We start from the raw sequence: 18,993 nt of genomic DNA on the forward strand, positions 1-18,993 counted from the left end.
TGACAGAGAGGAGAGGGTCAGTATTCATAAGGCTGTAACAGCATCAATGACTACATGTATTACAAAAAACATTTAAAAAATAGGATAATATTTTTCTCTGGCAACAGTGATGGGATACAAGTTGTAGGCTATCTGAGTTGTCAGCATAAAATATCAGCTATGAGGATGAAGATGCGGAACACAAATGGATAAAATTCAAAAGAATTGTTCAATATGCCTTAGACCAGTATTTGCTGAATAAATGTGGTTCAACAGACATGTCAGAAATTAGCTGCAAAAACAAAGAGAGGTTCATCTCCAATTTAAGCAAAGTCAAAACACACCAAATCTGAATGAAGAGAAAATGAGCAGTTTAATGAACAAAAAATGGGTGTGAGAAGAGCAATGCAAGAAGCATTCAATGAATTTGAAAGTATAAGTTTTCCAAACAGTCTGACTAAAAATCTTAATAAGTTTTTGTTAGTAAAGTTAGTAAGCAGATCAAAATCTTACTTTCAGTCAGTCAGTGATCGTACTGGCACCCAAACAGAAAATGAGAGAAAGAAAGTTGAAATAATACTAAATTCAGTCTTCCAAAATTGTTTCACTGTGGATTATTATAATATGGTTCCTCCTTTCAATCAAACTTTGCACAAATGCCAAAATGGCAGCTGGACCAGATAAGATACCTATGGGGTTCTACAGAGATTATTCAAAATAGCTTCCTCCCATTCAAGCAGCAGTTTATCACAGGACACAAGAGCAATGAATGGTACCTACTGACTGGCAAAACAATTTTCAAGAATAGTCATCAGACACATTAGCACAATTATAGGCTTATATCTATGACATCAATCTATTGTAGAATTATGAAACATGTTTCATTTTCATGCGTTATTTGTGATTGGATTTAGGACTTCCTTGATGATAGAACTCAACACTTTGTTCTTAATGGAACAAAATTAACTGATGTAAAGCTGATTTTGTGGATACCATGATACAATATAATACGACTGTTATTATCTACAATTTATATTAATGATCTAGCAGAAAACATTGAAAAGTTTTGTGAAGCTATTTTTGGAGGGTGCTGTTGTCTATACAAAGACTGAAATGTCAGAAGACCTGCACATGATTGACAATTTGTGCAAGAACTAGCAGTGTACCCTGAAATTAAATAAATCAAATTTATTGTGCATAAATGGGCAAAAAAATCCAATATTGTATGATTACACTATTGGTGACAAATCACTGGAAACTGTAACTAAAGTAAAATACCTAGGAGTAACAATCCAAATTGACATTAAGCACTCTGAAGCAAGTAGTAGGAAAAGCAGATGCCAGGCTGAGATTCACGGGACAATCTTAAAGAAACAAAATGAAGTGTCCGGTTGTGGGATGGTGCATGCATAAAGAAGCAACAAGGAAACATGAACAACAGAAACTGAATCTCTCCAAAGAACACAAGAGATTATACTGATCTGATAATAATAACTGTCACCCTGTGAATATAGTTCCACAAAGATGCAAGAGAGCACGCAATCTGTCACAATCGATTACACTCCAAGGTCGGAATCAGTTGTCCCCAATCAGTGGTGCACTAGCATTCTCTTCATTTGGTAGTGCTGTATCTGTGACTCGGTGGTAGACTTGGTGGCACACACTGCTGGAGAGCCGCAGGCAGTAGTCCTATATAGGCCGTCCAGTGTAGGGACACCTGGAAATGGCTGACATCACATGGCTTTGCAGATGCGAAGTCATGTTGGCTGTGTCCAGTGATCATGGCGCCCTCCATATCGTAGCGGATGGTGCAGTGATGTCAAACAGTGTTGGCTGCAGGCTTCTGGCACGACGGCAACCCACAGGGCATTGCTGTGTGGTGGGCGTGCCTGAACATAGGGCATCAGAGGTACACGGCACAAAGAATTTACAAAACACTTGTTCGACCAATTCTTCAGCACTGATCATCTTACTGGGGCCATTACCACGTAGAATTAACAGAAGAGATAGAGAAGAGTCAACAAAGAGCAGTGCTTTAAACACAAGTGCATTATGGACATATAAAAAAAATCCACTGGCAGCCACTACAAGAGAGGAGTTGTACATCACTGAGAGGAGTACTACTGAAATTCCTAGACTATGTGTCCTGCGAAGTGTCTTGCGACCTATTACTTCTCCCACATCTCGTAAAATGATCACAACAAGAAAATCGGACAAATCAGAGCTCATACAGAGCTTTAGTGACAATCATTCTTCCCATTTGTCACTAGTGAATGAGCAGGAAAGGGCGGAAGATAGTGGTACAAGAAGTACCCTCCCTCACACACAATGAATTGGCTTGCAGAGTATAAACACATATATGTTGAGCCATTTTGTCGCTACAGGATACAGCACCAAACACTACACACATATACCTATTCTTATCATGGAGCACAAAGATTAGTATGGGCTGATAAACACTGCCATTGAATACTCAAAGCATGCAAAATGGTCACCTGGACTGATGAGCCTGATTCCGCTTTGGTATACACTAATGTCAGGGTAGAAGTATATTGAAAATCATGAGGCAATGTCAGCAGAGAACCATTCAGGCAGGTAAAAGAATAATTCTTGTCTGGAGGATGAAATGGGGTGCCAGATACATCTACCAACATTTCTCACTTACATGCAATATAGTTAACCACCATCCAACCAAGTGCCCATTTGTTTGTCTAGAGCAACCTGCACCCAACTCAAACCTTCAGAAAGAAAATGCTTCACATTGTTATGCCCAAATTGTGCCAAAATGGTTTTTGCAACACGATGGACAGAAGAATACTTGTGTGGCCCTTCCACGTCATCTGACAAAAATCCTATAGAGCACACCAAGCATGCCATCCAGCAAGATGTGTCAGCGTCAGACCTGACTCTGCTTAATATCCATGATTTGGGGACAGCAGTTGAGCATTCAGGAATGAAGGTGATTTTGCCAGTCTCATTGGGGAGAGCTGAGCAGATAGACAAATGCTGTACTAGCTCAACAAAATTACTATTTTTACTGTGCTGGGTGTGAAAGCAAATTGTCACTTTTCTGTATGCAGTATGGATAAGGCCTTAAGTGCTGGATATGGAAAGATGCTCAAAGGACAGGACCATCAGTGGTGCTAGTCTCTGAGTTGACTTATCAATGAACCTACTGTGGTGTGCGTACTGTAAGACCTTTGGTACACACACCATCAGATTATTTGACTTGTCACTCTAACGAAGTAGGCGAGTGTCAGCAATATGTCTCGTGGTCTTATCGTGGCATGTTTATCTTCTGCCGTTAGGTCAGACGATAGAAATGCCACTTGCACGCTTAGGGTAGCAGATTGACGGTGACCATCTTTAAACAGAACTTGATTAATTTTCACGCACATTTATTAAAATAATAACAATTCATAAACCTTACTTAACTTGATTCTGGATGCTATTTACAATTGACAGTCTGAAGTTCCTTTGGTCTTGGTACGTTTATCTTACTCTCACATCTCTCTGATACTTGACAAAGTGTCTATACATTTATCTTCATGGCTACGTACAGGAACATGATAATCTTATTAGGTGCAGACTGAAACTTGAATATAGACTGGTACAAACAAATGCAGACTAATGCAGACTGACTAATCAGAGGTCTGTACACTCGTTATAATACCTCGAGCATTCCGGTATCACTGCGCGAGCGTGATCTGCGAGGAGAAAAGGTTCTACGTTAGCAGCAATCTCATTGGCTGCGTTACATATTAATACGCGGATCGGCGGAAGCAGAATTTGGTCCATCTCTAAGACAGCGCCATCTTGTAGTGCGGAGATGGACAAGCGCTGCGCCTGCGCTGTTGTGCTTAGCGGGGCGCGCTCTAGTGGGAAAGTTGTGTACGTGCTGACTACGCAGAACTATGTACACAACACCTACACTACAAATTACTGATGACTGACTAAAGGTCATGGGAACAAGGTGTGAAGCTCAACAGAAAAATTTTGACGAATTTGCTAAATATGACATAGCTTGCAATGTGCACATAGACAGATGGTTGAAACAGACAAATGACTGAAGGATCACTGAGCAAGACCACTGCAAACTGTGAACACATGTCCCTCCATTGCACATCCAAGGCAAGGGAAGGTTGACTAGAGTTCTGTGGCAAACTCTTAGACTGCGTGGCATTTCAGTAATCTTCTATGTCATTATCATCAAAGTCACAGAAGTTCTCCCCAGTTAAACAGTCCTCATCTCCCTGAGTCTACAGACAATGACATTCATCAATGTAAAGGCTGAAAACCAGTATGACAGTGGCCAAATAAATCAACACAACACCTGAGCAACAGAAGAAAAATATCCCAGTAATCAAGGCTCTTCTACAGGGATTGTCTTGGTTGTGCAATATGGAAATGCTCCACATAAAACAGTAATACATCGGGTTTGGGAAACAATTGGCAGCTCAGCTAGCACTGAGGAAGCTGAGAAGACCAAACGGAGGACATATGACATGCCTGTGCCCTACAAAGGTAGGGGGATAACCTAGCAATGCCCTTCAGTTTGCAGGGTACTAGCCACAAGCAAAGCAGTGAGTCGCCACTGGAACATCAATACTAACATGTCATCACCAGGCAAACACCGTTAGCACAGACAAAACAGACAATGTCAAGAAGTCTAAGTGGAGAAGGACACAAGACATGCCTCCATTCTACTGCCAGGTGGGGTAAGCTAGTAAAATTTTCCCCTTTCCACGAGAGCTCAGCAAACCTTGCCAGTGGCAGTAGAGGGGAGCACCAGCCATGAGAGAAGCAAAGATTCCCAACTGGAGTATTGACATAAACTTATTACCGCCACAGGTGATTACAATACCAGGACTGACAAAAAGACGATGCACACTAGAGAGCTAGCGGGTGAAATTCTCATGCTGACCAATGCCTTAAAAGAAGAAAGATTAGCGTTTAATATTCCATCAACAGCAAGGTCAATAGACACAGGGTTCAAGCTTGTATTGGGGAAAGATGTAAATGGAAAGTGAACATGCCCTTTTGAAAGGAATCATTCTGGTTTCTGCCTTTAGAGGAACCTAAATCTGGTTGATTAAAGTGAATTTGAACCACCATCCTCTTGAAAGTGAATCTAGTACCTTAACATTGCACCATCTTGCTCGGTGCAGCAGTTTTGAGGCTCACCTGACAGCTATCTGCTACACTCCAGGACATTGAAGGCCATACTTACTGTAGTAAAATGAAGGTGACTCTAGCGTAGGTATTTTGAAGTTTCCACTAGCTTTAAGTTGAATTCTAGGGCTGTGCTCTAAGCTCCCTTCAAATAAATCTTCAATTCTGCATCTACATACACATTCTGAAAGCCACCATATGGTGCATGGTGGAGGATCCATTGCACCACTGTTAGCCAGTCCCTTTCCTGTTCCCTCGCAAATGAAGTGAGGGAGATAAAACTGTCTATATGCTTCTCTACGAGACCTGATTTTATTTATTATCCTTATGCAAGGCGCATGACGGTGGCAGAAGGATCAGTCTGCTGTCTGTCGCAGATGCTGGTCCTCTTGAAGTTTCACAACAGTGTTTTGCAAAGGTAATGTCTTCTTCCATCCAGGGATTTTCAATCAAGTTCATGAAACATTTCTTTAATACACACATGTCAATTGAACCTACTGCTTACATATCTAGCAGCACACCTCTTAACTGCTTTGATGTCTTCCTTTAATCTGACCTGCTGGGGATCAGAAACAATCTGTATTCAATAATGGGGTGCACAAGTGTTCTGTACCCCATCTCATTCATAGATGAGCTACAGTTTCCTAGAATTCTTCCACTATACTGAAATTGACCATTTGCCTTCTCTACAACCGATCTTATGTGTTTGTTTCATTTCACATTGCTTTGCAATGTTATACCTACATATTTAATACACATGACTGTCTCAAGCAGCTCACCATCAATAGTGTCTTTGAACACCACAGGATATTTTTTTCTACTGTCTTCAGTAGCTTACATCTGACCACATTTAGAGTGGCCTGCCATTCATCACATCAAACAGAAATCTTTTATCCTCCCACAATCCTCAAAGGTGACTTGGGGAGACATACCATTTTAGCACCACAGTCATCCATGTAAGAATTATTATGAAAAAAATGCGTACAGATTAGCTTAAAACTGCTGCCCTTTTCCCCAAAAGGAAGGAATGAAATAGGTTGAAGAAAAGAGGAAAAGAATTGACATAGTGCTTTGACTTAAAGCCTACTGTACAAATATCTTACAAAATGTTTTGCATGTAATTCACTCTATTATTCTTTATATATATCAAAAACATCACCTATATATATAAAAAAACATCACCAACTTACAGTTTAACGGATTTGACTACACCCTGTATGCATAGCAAACATTTATCATGGTTTCAATGTAAGGAAAAATTGTCCTTACAAAAACATGGCTATAATATGGCCAAACTAAGATTAGATTCATTCTAAAACCTACTCCCAAAATTCCAACAAAGATAAAATGCCAAGTTTTCAGTTAACTGTGCTTGTAAGGGTTATCTGTCAGGAAACTTCCTATTAGTTCTGTTTTTGAGTACTATTTCCTTAAAATTAGCTTTCATTTGGCACAAAAGCCATATCCAACTTGTTAGTTCAGCAGTGGAATCATCTTACTGCAACAAAGAGGAAGTACAGTAAATTAGAGTTTGATGTCCTGTTAACAATGAGGACATTAGAAATGGTGCAAACAATCAGGTTGTGGAAGTAACTTGCCAATATCCTTTCAAAGAAACCATCCTTCCATTTGCCTTAATAGAATTACAGAAACCATGGTAAACCTAAACCTGGGTAGCCAAATGGAAATCTGGAACCCCTGCCGCCCTGAATATGAGTCCAATGACTAGCAACTGAGACACTTCACTTAGTCTTTTTGCAACAAGCAACCATAAAATACCTGACGATCCTCATAAACATCTAAAAAACATAAAAATGGTTTTATTGATGACCTTTTTACAAATACCTGAGTTTCTGGAATCAAAAAGGTTGGGAAACTGTCTATACTTTCCAAGTAAGTAAGGATTCAAACAGATATTCGACTGTTTCAATTAGATACCTACAAGAATGTACTACAGAATAAACCCAGGAGCACCAATGTTTCACTGGTAGGCACAGATACAAAAAAAAAATATATACAGGAGTTTATATGGCATGCAACTACTGTCACATAACACAATGGAAAAAGTACTATTGTTTTGAAAGTGTAAAAGCATTGAACTGTGTATTACAAGAGATTCATTTATCTTCCCAGAGCTACACATTTAAAAATTGTTTCAATCATGTGAAACATATCGAGATGTTTTGTACAGTTATAACTACACAAAAAAGCAATATGCAGTGACTGAACTGCTTTGTTACTATTTGTTGACACTTTCACATTGCTTTCATTATCTCTGATTTTGAGTGGCATCTAAAGCAGTTCTAACTTCAAATATGTATGTATAACTCCAATGCTAATTTTGACCTTGTCTCACTGTACTGCTTGCACCAAACTACTAGGCAACTTTGGAAGTTGTCCACTAAAAATATTTTATGGCATTTCTTTCCCTTGTGCAGATGAAGGGACCCCCAATAATGAAATGTCAACATCTGTCTGTCATATCAAGTGAGACTTTGAATGTTATCACCATCCAATACTAAAGGCAGATTTCTTTTTATGCGGTTCAAATCCATTTTGGACTATTCGCTGTTGGATATAACACTTTACTCAGGCCATTAACAGGATTTGAGTACATTTTAAGAGCATTTCCTATGGACTGAGGAGTACATGACTTAAACAGTGGTTTATAAAATTTGAGAAGACACTACATCCTCAATTATTAAGATCATTGATGAATTCTTTGATTAAGCAAGCTTAAGATCAGTGTGGGACATTTCAAATCTAAATACAAGAGAGTCTGCCTGAAAAAAGGAAAACCGTACACTTACGTTTCAAATTTTGTTCCCTTAATGTATCATTCTTTTCAATCCTCATTAAAAAAACATGAGTTTGTATGCAACAAGCACAATATCCCCAAGCTCTTTCTTATTTCAGAAGTTTAGTCAATGAATTCTTCCATAATTACAAGGAGACAATGGCTGCCCAGTACGTAGCTTCAGGATTTAAAATTTTTTAGTACCACTGATTGAAACAGAAATATTTCTTAAAAAAAAAAATAAATGTTTCTATCATCAGTCCAGTAATGTCCACCCTTGAATGTAAGTACTGACTAACCATTCTCTATCCTTATAAATTTAACAATTTCTTCAGATGGATTGCACATACGAATTATATTGTCATATATATTTTTGTCAGCTTTACTAGTTTCCTTTTATGTTAAGAGAGGTACAACAGCATCACCCACCTTAATACTGCCCCTCTTATGCCAAAACAACAAATGTGCAAAAATGGTTATTCTGAATTACGAGTAGCAGCAGCTTGTCTTGGTCATTTATGGCAAAATGTCCTACGTGTTGCTGTGATACTATAGAAGAAATTGCAAGGTCCAATACTGTGCAACATCAGAGCAGCAACAGTGTCACATTTGTGCTTCTGGCGAGAATTCTCAGGATGGCTTACAAGCAGTTTAAAAAGAAAACTAAATGGTTCCAACATCTTGGGAAGATGGAGCATCAAATACAAAAAGTGCAGAATCATCAGAAGAAATGTATGTTAAGTTTTAATTCAGTTTAATTTTCCACTGAGTAAAAAGATAGATGGATGAACAGAATGAATTTTGGGCACTAAACAGTGAGGTTGGCAATGCCCATTCTTTAATACTGAGGTACGAATAATCACTACCATTGAAATGAAAAATAAAGATAATGTATCTGCAACTGCACTCATTAAAATTCTGCACATATGTTCACCAGCATATCTGTTTGTGCTGTTGTGAAGTATTCATAGAACAGTTTATTGCATAAATATGGATGACCGATCACATGATTAATAGGATGAACCAGTCATCCAGGAACACATTAAAATCTCTGTCAAATCAGGCAGGGCAAAAGTTCTGACATCACAGAAAATTACTTTTTTTTTTCTTTTTGCTGTCTCTCACTGTCACCTGAAACTGAGGGCAAGTCCATTGGTAAGACAAACGATTCTCTCTCGTCAGCATATAAAAGAGATGATATTAAAGCATGATGCACTGTAAGTGTTATTCCACAACAATGAATTCTGGCCGATCTTCATGCTGCAGTACATGAGCATGTGTCATTCATTCATTGATCAGTGTCCAATAAAAAGGCGAGTATGGACCGCTTCACCTTTCCTTTGTGACTGGAAGGAAGGTGCCACGGTTGGATTGTCGGTTTTGAGTGGCCACAGTTTATTGTTTGTCACTGTCTCTCTCTCAGCCATCTTTCTCCTTGTTTGTTTACCATGATAATACAATCTCTGAGGGAATATTATACTGAGCCATTGTGTTTCCCTGGCAGTGTGTTTTTTTGCCGCTTTGCCAGCTACCTTGTTTCCTTTGATCTCTGTTTGTCCAGGTATCCAGCTGAATTCCACCTCTTTTATGCCTTTGCAGGAGAAACAAATGTCTTGGACCATCTGAAATATCTTATTTGATGGGTACATTTGTTAAATAGCCTGCAGAGCAATCTTTAAGTCTAAAGAACAACTTTTAAAGCTACAAAACACACCAACGCACAGGGAAAAAGTGTTATGTTTCATAGTTCAAATGAGAGCAGAACGAACAGATCTGTCGTCTTCAGTTTCAAATAAAAAATTCTTCACTATTTAGATGATTCAGTTAGACAGGAGGCTCACTTGGCCCAATATCAAACCTTAAGGATTCATCTGACGAATACCAGCATTCAAGCTGCACTCGCACAATCAGCTCCAGTGCTGATTGTTGTTAATCACTGTTAGTCACATACAGAAGCCAGCAATCAGGGGACCGATGACCATAGTAGTCTGGTCCCTTTAACCCCACAAACCAACCAACCAACCAACCAACCAGCAATCAGAATGGAGGGAACTTGTAAACATTTAGTAGAACTAAGTAACATGACCTCCTGTATTTACATGCTTCAGCTATATCATTGTGACTTTCACCATACTATCTAAATACAGTTTTAATAATAGCAAATTGTTTACAAGCATTCTCATACACACTTCTCATTTTGCAGGAATCAAGAACAAGAAAAACTGATACAAAAATGAATAAATGAAATTACCAGGGAAATAAAAGTGGCTGAATGGAGAACACCACATTGGAGTCAGAGGAACACAGCAACTGTGCCAACACTTGTATCCTGATCCATCTCAGAATAAAGGCTCACACATTTTATTTTAGTTAATGCAGACCACCAAACCAGACACAGTGCTTTCAGCAATATGATAATTAAGATTTAAAAATGCTAGTTCATTGTAAATCATATCCATTAGTGACTGACAGGTTCAGCAACAAGAAATATACAAAACAACTTAAGGCATTTCACTTCTATTAATTCACGTGGAATGGAAAAAGAAAAGCATAGTGGCCATGATTCCCTCACCCCCCCCCCCCCCCCAATTTTTTTTTTTTGCCTCAAATGTGACAGAAGCTAGGGTGAGATGCGCTCTCTCACAACACTGTAATGATGATGTTGAGAAAGACAAAATTGGCAGACACTGGCAACATAACTGTCAGAGGTTGGTGATGATCATATAAGACAGTACACTTTGAGTTATCCTTCTGTCAAATCACTTTACTGTAGGCAGAAGTCATCAAGAAGGTATCTTGATTCAAGACCGAGTATTACAGTAATGTGCAGCGACTGTAAATCCTAATGTCAAGAAAAGCACTGCAAGTCAGCACATCGTCCAAAACACAGACAAATATCCTAAGAGTGCAATTTAAGGTTCTTTAGAGCAAAGAAAGATCAGTGCCATACATGTTTTGTATTCAATTCACTGACATGAAACGGATTTGTCAAAGCAATAAGAATGTGACATTTACAGAGGAGAGATTTGACTCAAAAGAAATGCAACAAAGACAAAATGTTAGCATGCAGCTATCAGCTATCTGAGCATTGGGCTGTAAATTTCCATATTCAAGCTCCAGTGAACACTCCAAAAGAACTTAGTGGTCAAATATTCTTCTTGAGAAAACTGGCAGTGTGTAATTTTACTATATATAGTGTCAACTAACATTACCACATGTGTCTAAAATTACCTAAAGGTGTAATTAGGCATCACCCTTGTGAAGATGACATCAGAATTACATATGGGTTAGCAGAACTACTCTATGTTTCTGCATATCACCATGTCCATGAACAATCCAACGTTGCTGTCCAGTCTTTTTTTTTTTAATAGATCACAAAGACCTGGAGTGTTGTTCGCTCCAAGACAGTAAATAAAAGCAAGTATGTGCCACTGTACATCCCTGAAGCACAGGTAAAATCATTTGATGATGTGGGAAGAATCACCACCCTTTCATCATCTTCCAGCACTATGCTGTATGACAATTTCCTTAACTTTAAGAATAAGGAATCTGATCGTCCTTCCCTGAAGTAACCTTGAAAAGGTAAGGATGGCCTTTTACATGTATGTTCTCTAGGAGTGACACAGGCACTTCTGAGAGAATGCCATGAATATTACTGCAATTTGTTGACTAGTGAAATTGTGCGAGATGTAACACCTGAACCAAGCCTGAAGAGGACTCTGATGTAGATGAAAACAAATTTTGATTAGATTCTTTGTTAACAGTTCATCAATTGAATCTTTGGTTTGTACTCTCTCTTGATTTGTTTCACCATGAAAGGTATTTTGGCTACCAGTATGTATGATTTACTTGTAACACATATGTTAAAGTCTAATAAGTCTTTCTAATTCCAGAACAACAATTTTGCAATATCCTCCAAGACAGAAGGGATATAGCTATGAATCTCATATCCCAACATTATTAAGTATGGTAATAATAAATCAAATGCAAAATGAATTCTTAAATTCCCATTGTGGATTTTTATGGTTTGATAAACCTTTCAATCTCCTGTACCTCAAAACAAGCAAAATTCACATTTGTTTTTAGTTATAAATGGAACTATAAGTATTACCCAGGAAACCAAACTGAAAATTTAACCAGGGTGGTAGCACCATTGATTTTATAGTAGAGAAACAGAGTTAGGAGTCATTAACAATGTACACTCCAGTATCCTGACAACTGTGTGCTGCCACCACGCGTCACGTGTCTGTGTGTCAATACTCTGCATACCACAACCAATAAATGCAGACTGGAACTTTTGTTTGACAATATTCCTCGGGTGACATAAATTCGTGTTTCTTCTAAATAAACCACTGGCCACCACTTTAATTATTATGACATATATTTTCATAAAATGTAATGTAGTTTGCCATTTTTTAAACTACGTCACCTCATTCATACAGGATAACTCATTCATTCAAGCACAATTTAAAAACATATTTCAAATAAACGACAATTTTTCTCACAAATGGAGCATGCAGGTCAGGATAGGTATCACAAAATGGACTGAATGCAAATTTACCAATCATCCATTACAACAGTAGCTGCATTAGCAATGGTGAGATACTCCATTGTATATAGCGTCACATTGATGTGATGTAGATAACAGGATCATTGTTACTCTTATAAAAACAATTTATTTTTATTGCTTACAAAATGTTGGTGTGTATGGCTGAAAATAAGGGTGAAGACCACTGTATTTAAGTTGAATGTTTGTTTATGGCAGCGAAATTAAAATATGAAAAGCCATGTTGCAAAATGTTATTATGTAAGTTTCCTCTAAAATTTATTGAAAATTAAATGACACTATGACAAGATGACCTTCATACAATGTTCATGATGTGAGAACAATTTATCTTACTAGTGTTTCTACATCAACCATCACTCTAAGTACTCTTAAATCATAATACAATTTTTAAAAAGATTGTATGTGCCTAATGCATATGAACTCAACTGCACTTTCTCTCTTTGTCATCTTTTTTATAATCAACATAATGCAGGCAGTTACCAGTTCTCATCAAAAGTAAACTAATAATAATGAAAACCAAAAAGGAAAAAAGAATCCATTGAATAGTAGATTTGAACCCGCAAACCTCAGTGTAATTGCCTGCAACCTTACACACTGCACTATCGTGCTCTTTCGAGGCTGTGGTCATTTTAATAAATCATACGTAAATTCACCAGGTTGACAATTCTTGAGTGAAAGGCCACATGAATGAACGATTTTATGGTAAGGTACCAGGCACCTTAAACAACATCATTTAGTCCATTTTGTGATATCTATCCTTGACCCCATGCCCTCTCCTCACTGGCGTTTCTTACTAGCTCCCACCTCTGCATAACAAACTGTGAAGTTCTAGCAATGTTGGTACTTCCCTGTACTGTTCATGTCACAGAAATTGCTGCCAAGTAACTTTTTTGTATCTGTAGTGATTCGGATTCCTCTCCTAACATGGATGTGGACACAACAGATACAGTGTAGCTGTTTTATTGTGCCACTGCACAGCCAAGTTGATGCAGTTTGTTTCCAGTCTCAAGAGGTTACTGATTTGGAACTGTTGTACTTCTATGCCAACTTTGCTATGTCCTGGACTCTTTACTGTTTCGTCCATTTCGTGACTTCAGTCTATTGCAGACTTGCAGGAATGTGTGTTTATTTCCCTGAGGTTCGGTGTACCCACCGGAGCAAATGATGATAGAACAGTCTCTACCCATGCCACGCAGCTTAGAAAAATATTTAGCAACATTGCCAAGGCACATATATAGTGTGCATTTTGCTGCTTTTTATTTTCAATTGCACTTACTTAAGCATTGTGCATGAATGAGAATGTAATCAACAAATAAAATATAGCACTTATACTGTGACACAATGGGACCATCAGCCACAAGCCCAAGCACTGAGGCAACATGCATTACCAGATCACTGGTTAGCCTCACAAGTATCAATGTTCTTGGTCTCATCCTTGCCATTTAGTACTGTTTTTTAAAGCAACATTATGTGTAAATACATGTCTAATTGGTCTTATTTTTTGTCTTTTTTACAGTGGTACACCATACAGGACACATTTATTTATTTATTTTTGAGCTCCAGGGACCTTGATGAGAGTCTATCACTAGGATTTAGAATGTGTCAGATTATTACAGTAATAACCATAAGTAAATGATCATAAGGCTTACAATTTAAAACATACGTTAAACAGATACAAAAAAAGTTAAGTCAAATTGCCCAGATAATAACACAGATAATTGTAGTAATAGTCACACAACAAATTTTAAGGCTTACACTCTACTTCATATATAATGTGTTCTGTCGATATGTGAGATACTAGTGCTGTATAGGAAGTTCATATAATAATGCTTAAAATTAAGCATAGTTCACAAAATATTACACACAGGTAAAAAAAAAAAATATTCCTGTAAAGAACAGAAAGCACTATTCAAAAGAACAAGTTTTAGTTGTTTCTTGAATTTAGTCAGCTCTCGAATGACTGATCTGGCACTAACTGGAAGTTAATTGTATACCTTTATATTTGAATAATGTACTCTTTTCTGTACAACACTCTGACTTTTTTATATCTTTGTGAAGATCACGATATGCACTGTTTGTTTTGCAACTTGTACTATTCTTTTTGACAAAATACATAAGCAAAAAAATGTGCTGTCATGGCATGGTGAGGATCTCCATCTGTTTAAATACATTTCTGCAACAGCATATATGGTGTACTCTACATATAATTCTGATGATGGACTGGTTTCTGCCGTATCTGATACCATGTCATCAGTGAATCAAAATATCAATGGTAGGCAGCACTGATTATTTCCCGGTCACAAATGGATACAACCAAGTGAATGGTAAATGCTGCTGAATTCAGTCCCATATATAGATTGAGGATGTGAATTATCCAGTTGGTGGTTGTTAATATGTAATCTCAGGATTCTAGAAGACCCAACTCCCAGTATATCTTTGCAATCACACTTGATTTCAACATTTTCCTCTTTTTTATGTGCTATGTGAAACTGAATGAACTGAGTCTTGTTAAAATTGAGGGACAGACCACTTGAAGTGAACCACTCTACAGCTTCTTTGAATGTGCTCATCACAGTATTCTCTTGACTGCAGTTATGTGGGTACTTTGTCGATCATTATGGTTGCATCATCTGCAAATAAGACGAAGTGTGCTTTTTGGATAACGCAGCTCATTGAAGAAGATTAAGAATAGTAAAGTAAAATGCACTGCCCTGTGGTGCTCCACATTTGATGTTAAAAAAATTAATATTTGAAGTTGTGTATATGTTTAATAGATTTTGAACTTTTCTGTTTTCTTGCCTAAAATAATGACATACTGCTCAAACAATGGAAATTAAAGCATGTCACGTGTCAATGATGGGATAGATGAAGTTAAAAAAAAATCAGTGTAAACATGTTTCACTCACTTTCAATATATTATCACCTACGATATCCTATTTTGGTGGAAAACTCTTCCTTCACAAAGCAAACATCTTTCCAAGAAATGGACAGTCAGAATGATCAGAAGTTTCCTCACAAGATATGTGTGTGATAATACAGAACTATTCAAAAGATTGGCAACACTCAACTCATCAGAAATTGTACTGGATAACACTATTTTAACTATATTCTGAGAGGTGTTCACTGTTCTGAAGGTTCTACTTTCAATAGGTTTCCTGCAGAACCGCTTTCTTGTTTTTTGAGATAAAACACCGGTTTCCTAATAATGTCAAAAGGTTTCCTTGGAACATACTTACATGGTGTATCAAAAAGAGTCATCAGATTTAAAAAAAAATTATAACTATTATTTTATTTGATATATATGTGATGAATAATGAACTGTTGGAAAGAGCACATTCTCGAGATTTACATAGTTTCTGCTAGGTAGCAGCAATGTTAACCCACTTCTGTTCTAGAGAAAATGCTGTCAGGACAACAGAAAGCATTTTGTGTTCTAAGTTTTGCGCAGTGCAGGTCAGTAATAACTGTTCAGCACCGCTTTTGTGCTAGATACAGTGTGGATCCAACATAGTTTCACAAATAGTCTGTAGAAATCCGTTTGCCGTGCAATTCCACAGCTCGACGTGCCCCCGATGTCCATCCAGCATGTGTTGCATCGACATTTACACATGAAACCATGAATTCAGCTACTGCAAGGTCTTCATGAAGGTGACAAACAACAATGTGTGGAGTTCAGTAATTTTGTTATTGGCAAGATGGAGGATGACAGTTTTCTTCCATGCTTGGTGTTTAGTGACAAGCCAACATTCCATTTAAATGGAAAGGTGAACCGTCATAATGTGAGACTATGCGAAATGGAAAAATCGCATGGAGTTGTTCAACATGAGAGGGACTCTCCAAAATTTAATGTGTTTTGTGCAGTTTCACAGGAAAAGATGTATGGTTCATTTTTCTTTGCCGAGAACACTGTTACAGGAAGCACATATCTCGATATGCTTGAGAACTTTCTTTTCCCACAGTTGGAGACTGATTTGAATGACTTCATTTACCAACAGGATGGGTAAATGAAGTCATTCACACTGGCATCTAGAAGTGTGGGAATTTTTAAATCCAAAGATTACTAAACGATGGATTGGTCGCACTGGACCAAATGATTCAGCCTTACATTACTGGTCTCTAACGTCACGGGACCTGACTGTATGTGATTATTTCTTGTGGGGGTTTCAGCCTATGTGCCTCTATTACCAACAAAAATCAATGAACTGATGCATCGCATAACAGCAGCTGTGGAAGCTGTAACTCTAGACATGCTCGCTGCAGTTTGGGAACAATTTGAATACCACATTGACATATTCCGCGCATCTCAAGAGGGACCATACTGAACACCTATGGGGGCAAAAAATCTTTGAGTTTCCTGTTCATCAAAAAACAAAATTCATTGTAAATGTTTATTAGTTTCAGAAATATAGACATGTCAAATCAGATGACTCTTTTTGAGACACCCTGTTTTTCATTCTGGACAGGAGTTATTCACACTAATTTACAGATTTTCCCCCGGTAATGCATTACTCATTTGTATAAACCAACACAAATATTTTGTTTTCTTGTGTTGCTTCAGTTTTTATCATTATTTTATGAATTATGTAGTGACTCTTCAGTGACAGAGTGAGTGTGGTTCATGTGGACACACAGAACCAAAAGGACATGAGAAAAGAAACAAGGGAAAAACTGAGCCACTTTCCACACTTCCACATTTGCTACTAGAAGAGCAGTACTACCTACTGTTAGTGAAACTGGCCACTGGAGGCAGACAGAAGGAGGAAGGAGGAGATTATTGTTTAATGCCCCATCAACAATGAGATCATTAGAGATGAAGCAGAAGCTTAGCTTAGGGAAGGATGGGGAAGGAAATCAGCCATGTGCTTTCAAAGGAACCACTCTAGCCTTTGCCTGATACGATTTAGGGAAATCACGAAAAACATAAGTCAGGATGGTTGGATGCAGGTTTGAACCATTGTCCTCCTGAATGCAAGTGCAATGTCATAACCACTATGCTACATTGCTCGGTAGGCAGGTAGAAGAGACACCTTATTGGATTGCAACAAAATTCATGTTTGGTGGTTATTTTGTCCTATTGGTACCAATTTTTTTATAAGCTCCCTGTAAATTTGCCATAAAATCAAGAATCATTTGACTAAATTCAATGAATTATTATGGAATACTATGAATTAATGAACAATAATGTCTGCACAAAAATAATTACAAATTATTATCAGCAAAATGTGTGTGAAGAATGTGCCCTATTTTTGTACAACATCCTAGCATTTGCCTCGAATGTTTTGGGAAAACCACAAAAAACCAAAATCGTACAATGCTCAACAAATTATTTTAATTACAGAACTCAATCTCAATGCTATAAAAGCATGAAGCACCTTTCTAACGAATATACTATGATTATAACAGTAACAATGGGACGAAAAAGGAGTTGTGGGGAAAGTATTAAGTGACACTTAAAATATGATCAACATGTAGATATCATAAGGTATTAGAAATTTGTTAAAAAAAAAAAAAAATTGGTAAAAAAAAAACTGACACATGCACATAGTGTTTTGTAAATTCAAACATTCACATGCAGAAAATTCTCATTCAAAGCCTTTTGTACATACCAGTTGCCAATCCTTTGCGCATTGAAACAATGGAAATACATTATCAATATGAAATAATTAAAATCAGGAGAACTATTGAGAAACTTCATTTCTCTCTCTCTCTCTCTCTCTCTCTCTCTCTCTCTCTCTCTCTCACACACACACACACACACACACACACACACACACACTTTTGCACAGGAAAATTAGACATCTACATAGCAGTTATTATAAGAGATGAATGATATTTGTATCTATTAACCATTTCCAGGATATTCCCACTTGGGTTTCATCAAATCAATTAAAATGGCAGTATTCAGAATTTTCTCTAAAATGTGAGACAAAGAATTCTAATAGCATATGTCACATTTAAGGAAATAACTAGACACACCTCCCCTAACTGCAAGCACGATAAGATCTTGAACAACTGGCAGGGCATTTCCATGTAATCGTTCTTCATTAAGAAGCAGGTCCACATATGCATCTGCTTTTTGACTGCATTTCCCCTCAATCATTAATATCATCACAGATTCTACCTATAAAAGAGTACAGCAGTGATCATTATTGAAGCAAACACCTACCCTGGTTGAAAAAAAATCACGAATAAATGAAAGAAGACAATGTTGCCATTAAAAAAATCATTGAATTTTTTATAGTACTGAAGCTTTTGTTTAAAACATTCTAATAATCTTAATACTTCTGGCATGATTAGGCTAGTGAGTTTGTGATTAAAACATCTAACTACTCTGACATTAAAAAGTGACTGTCTTAGCATGCAGTAAACTAACTAGTACACTATTTATTTCATTATTTAATAAAGTTCAAACTTGACATTACAATAGAAACAGATACCAGAAAAATAAGAATCCAATAGTTTCACCAGCAAGAAATGT

General features: G+C 37.4%; 1 protein-coding gene across 2 annotated transcripts in view; it reads right to left on the minus strand.

The window, feature by feature from the left end:
- LOC126469524 (transmembrane and coiled-coil domain-containing protein 4-like) overlaps positions 1-18,993 on the minus strand; it is a 124,555-nt gene that overhangs the window by 97,745 nt on the left and 7,817 nt on the right. The window contains exons 3-4 of one of the 2 annotated variants that reach the window (XM_050096643.1): positions 18,492-18,636; positions 18,122-18,133 (exon numbers count right to left, since the gene is read on the minus strand). The exons of the other annotated variant lie outside the window; for it this stretch is intronic. Of the exons in view, the coding sequence (XP_049952600.1) occupies positions 18,122-18,133; positions 18,492-18,636 (157 nt within the window). The remainder of the gene's footprint in view (positions 1-18,121; positions 18,134-18,491; positions 18,637-18,993) is intronic. 2 annotated transcript variants of the gene reach the window in all.

This window comes from Schistocerca serialis, chromosome 3, assembly GCF_023864345.2.
Source record: "Schistocerca serialis cubense isolate TAMUIC-IGC-003099 chromosome 3, iqSchSeri2.2, whole genome shotgun sequence".
NCBI classification, from domain to species: domain Eukaryota; kingdom Metazoa; phylum Arthropoda; class Insecta; order Orthoptera; family Acrididae; genus Schistocerca; species Schistocerca serialis.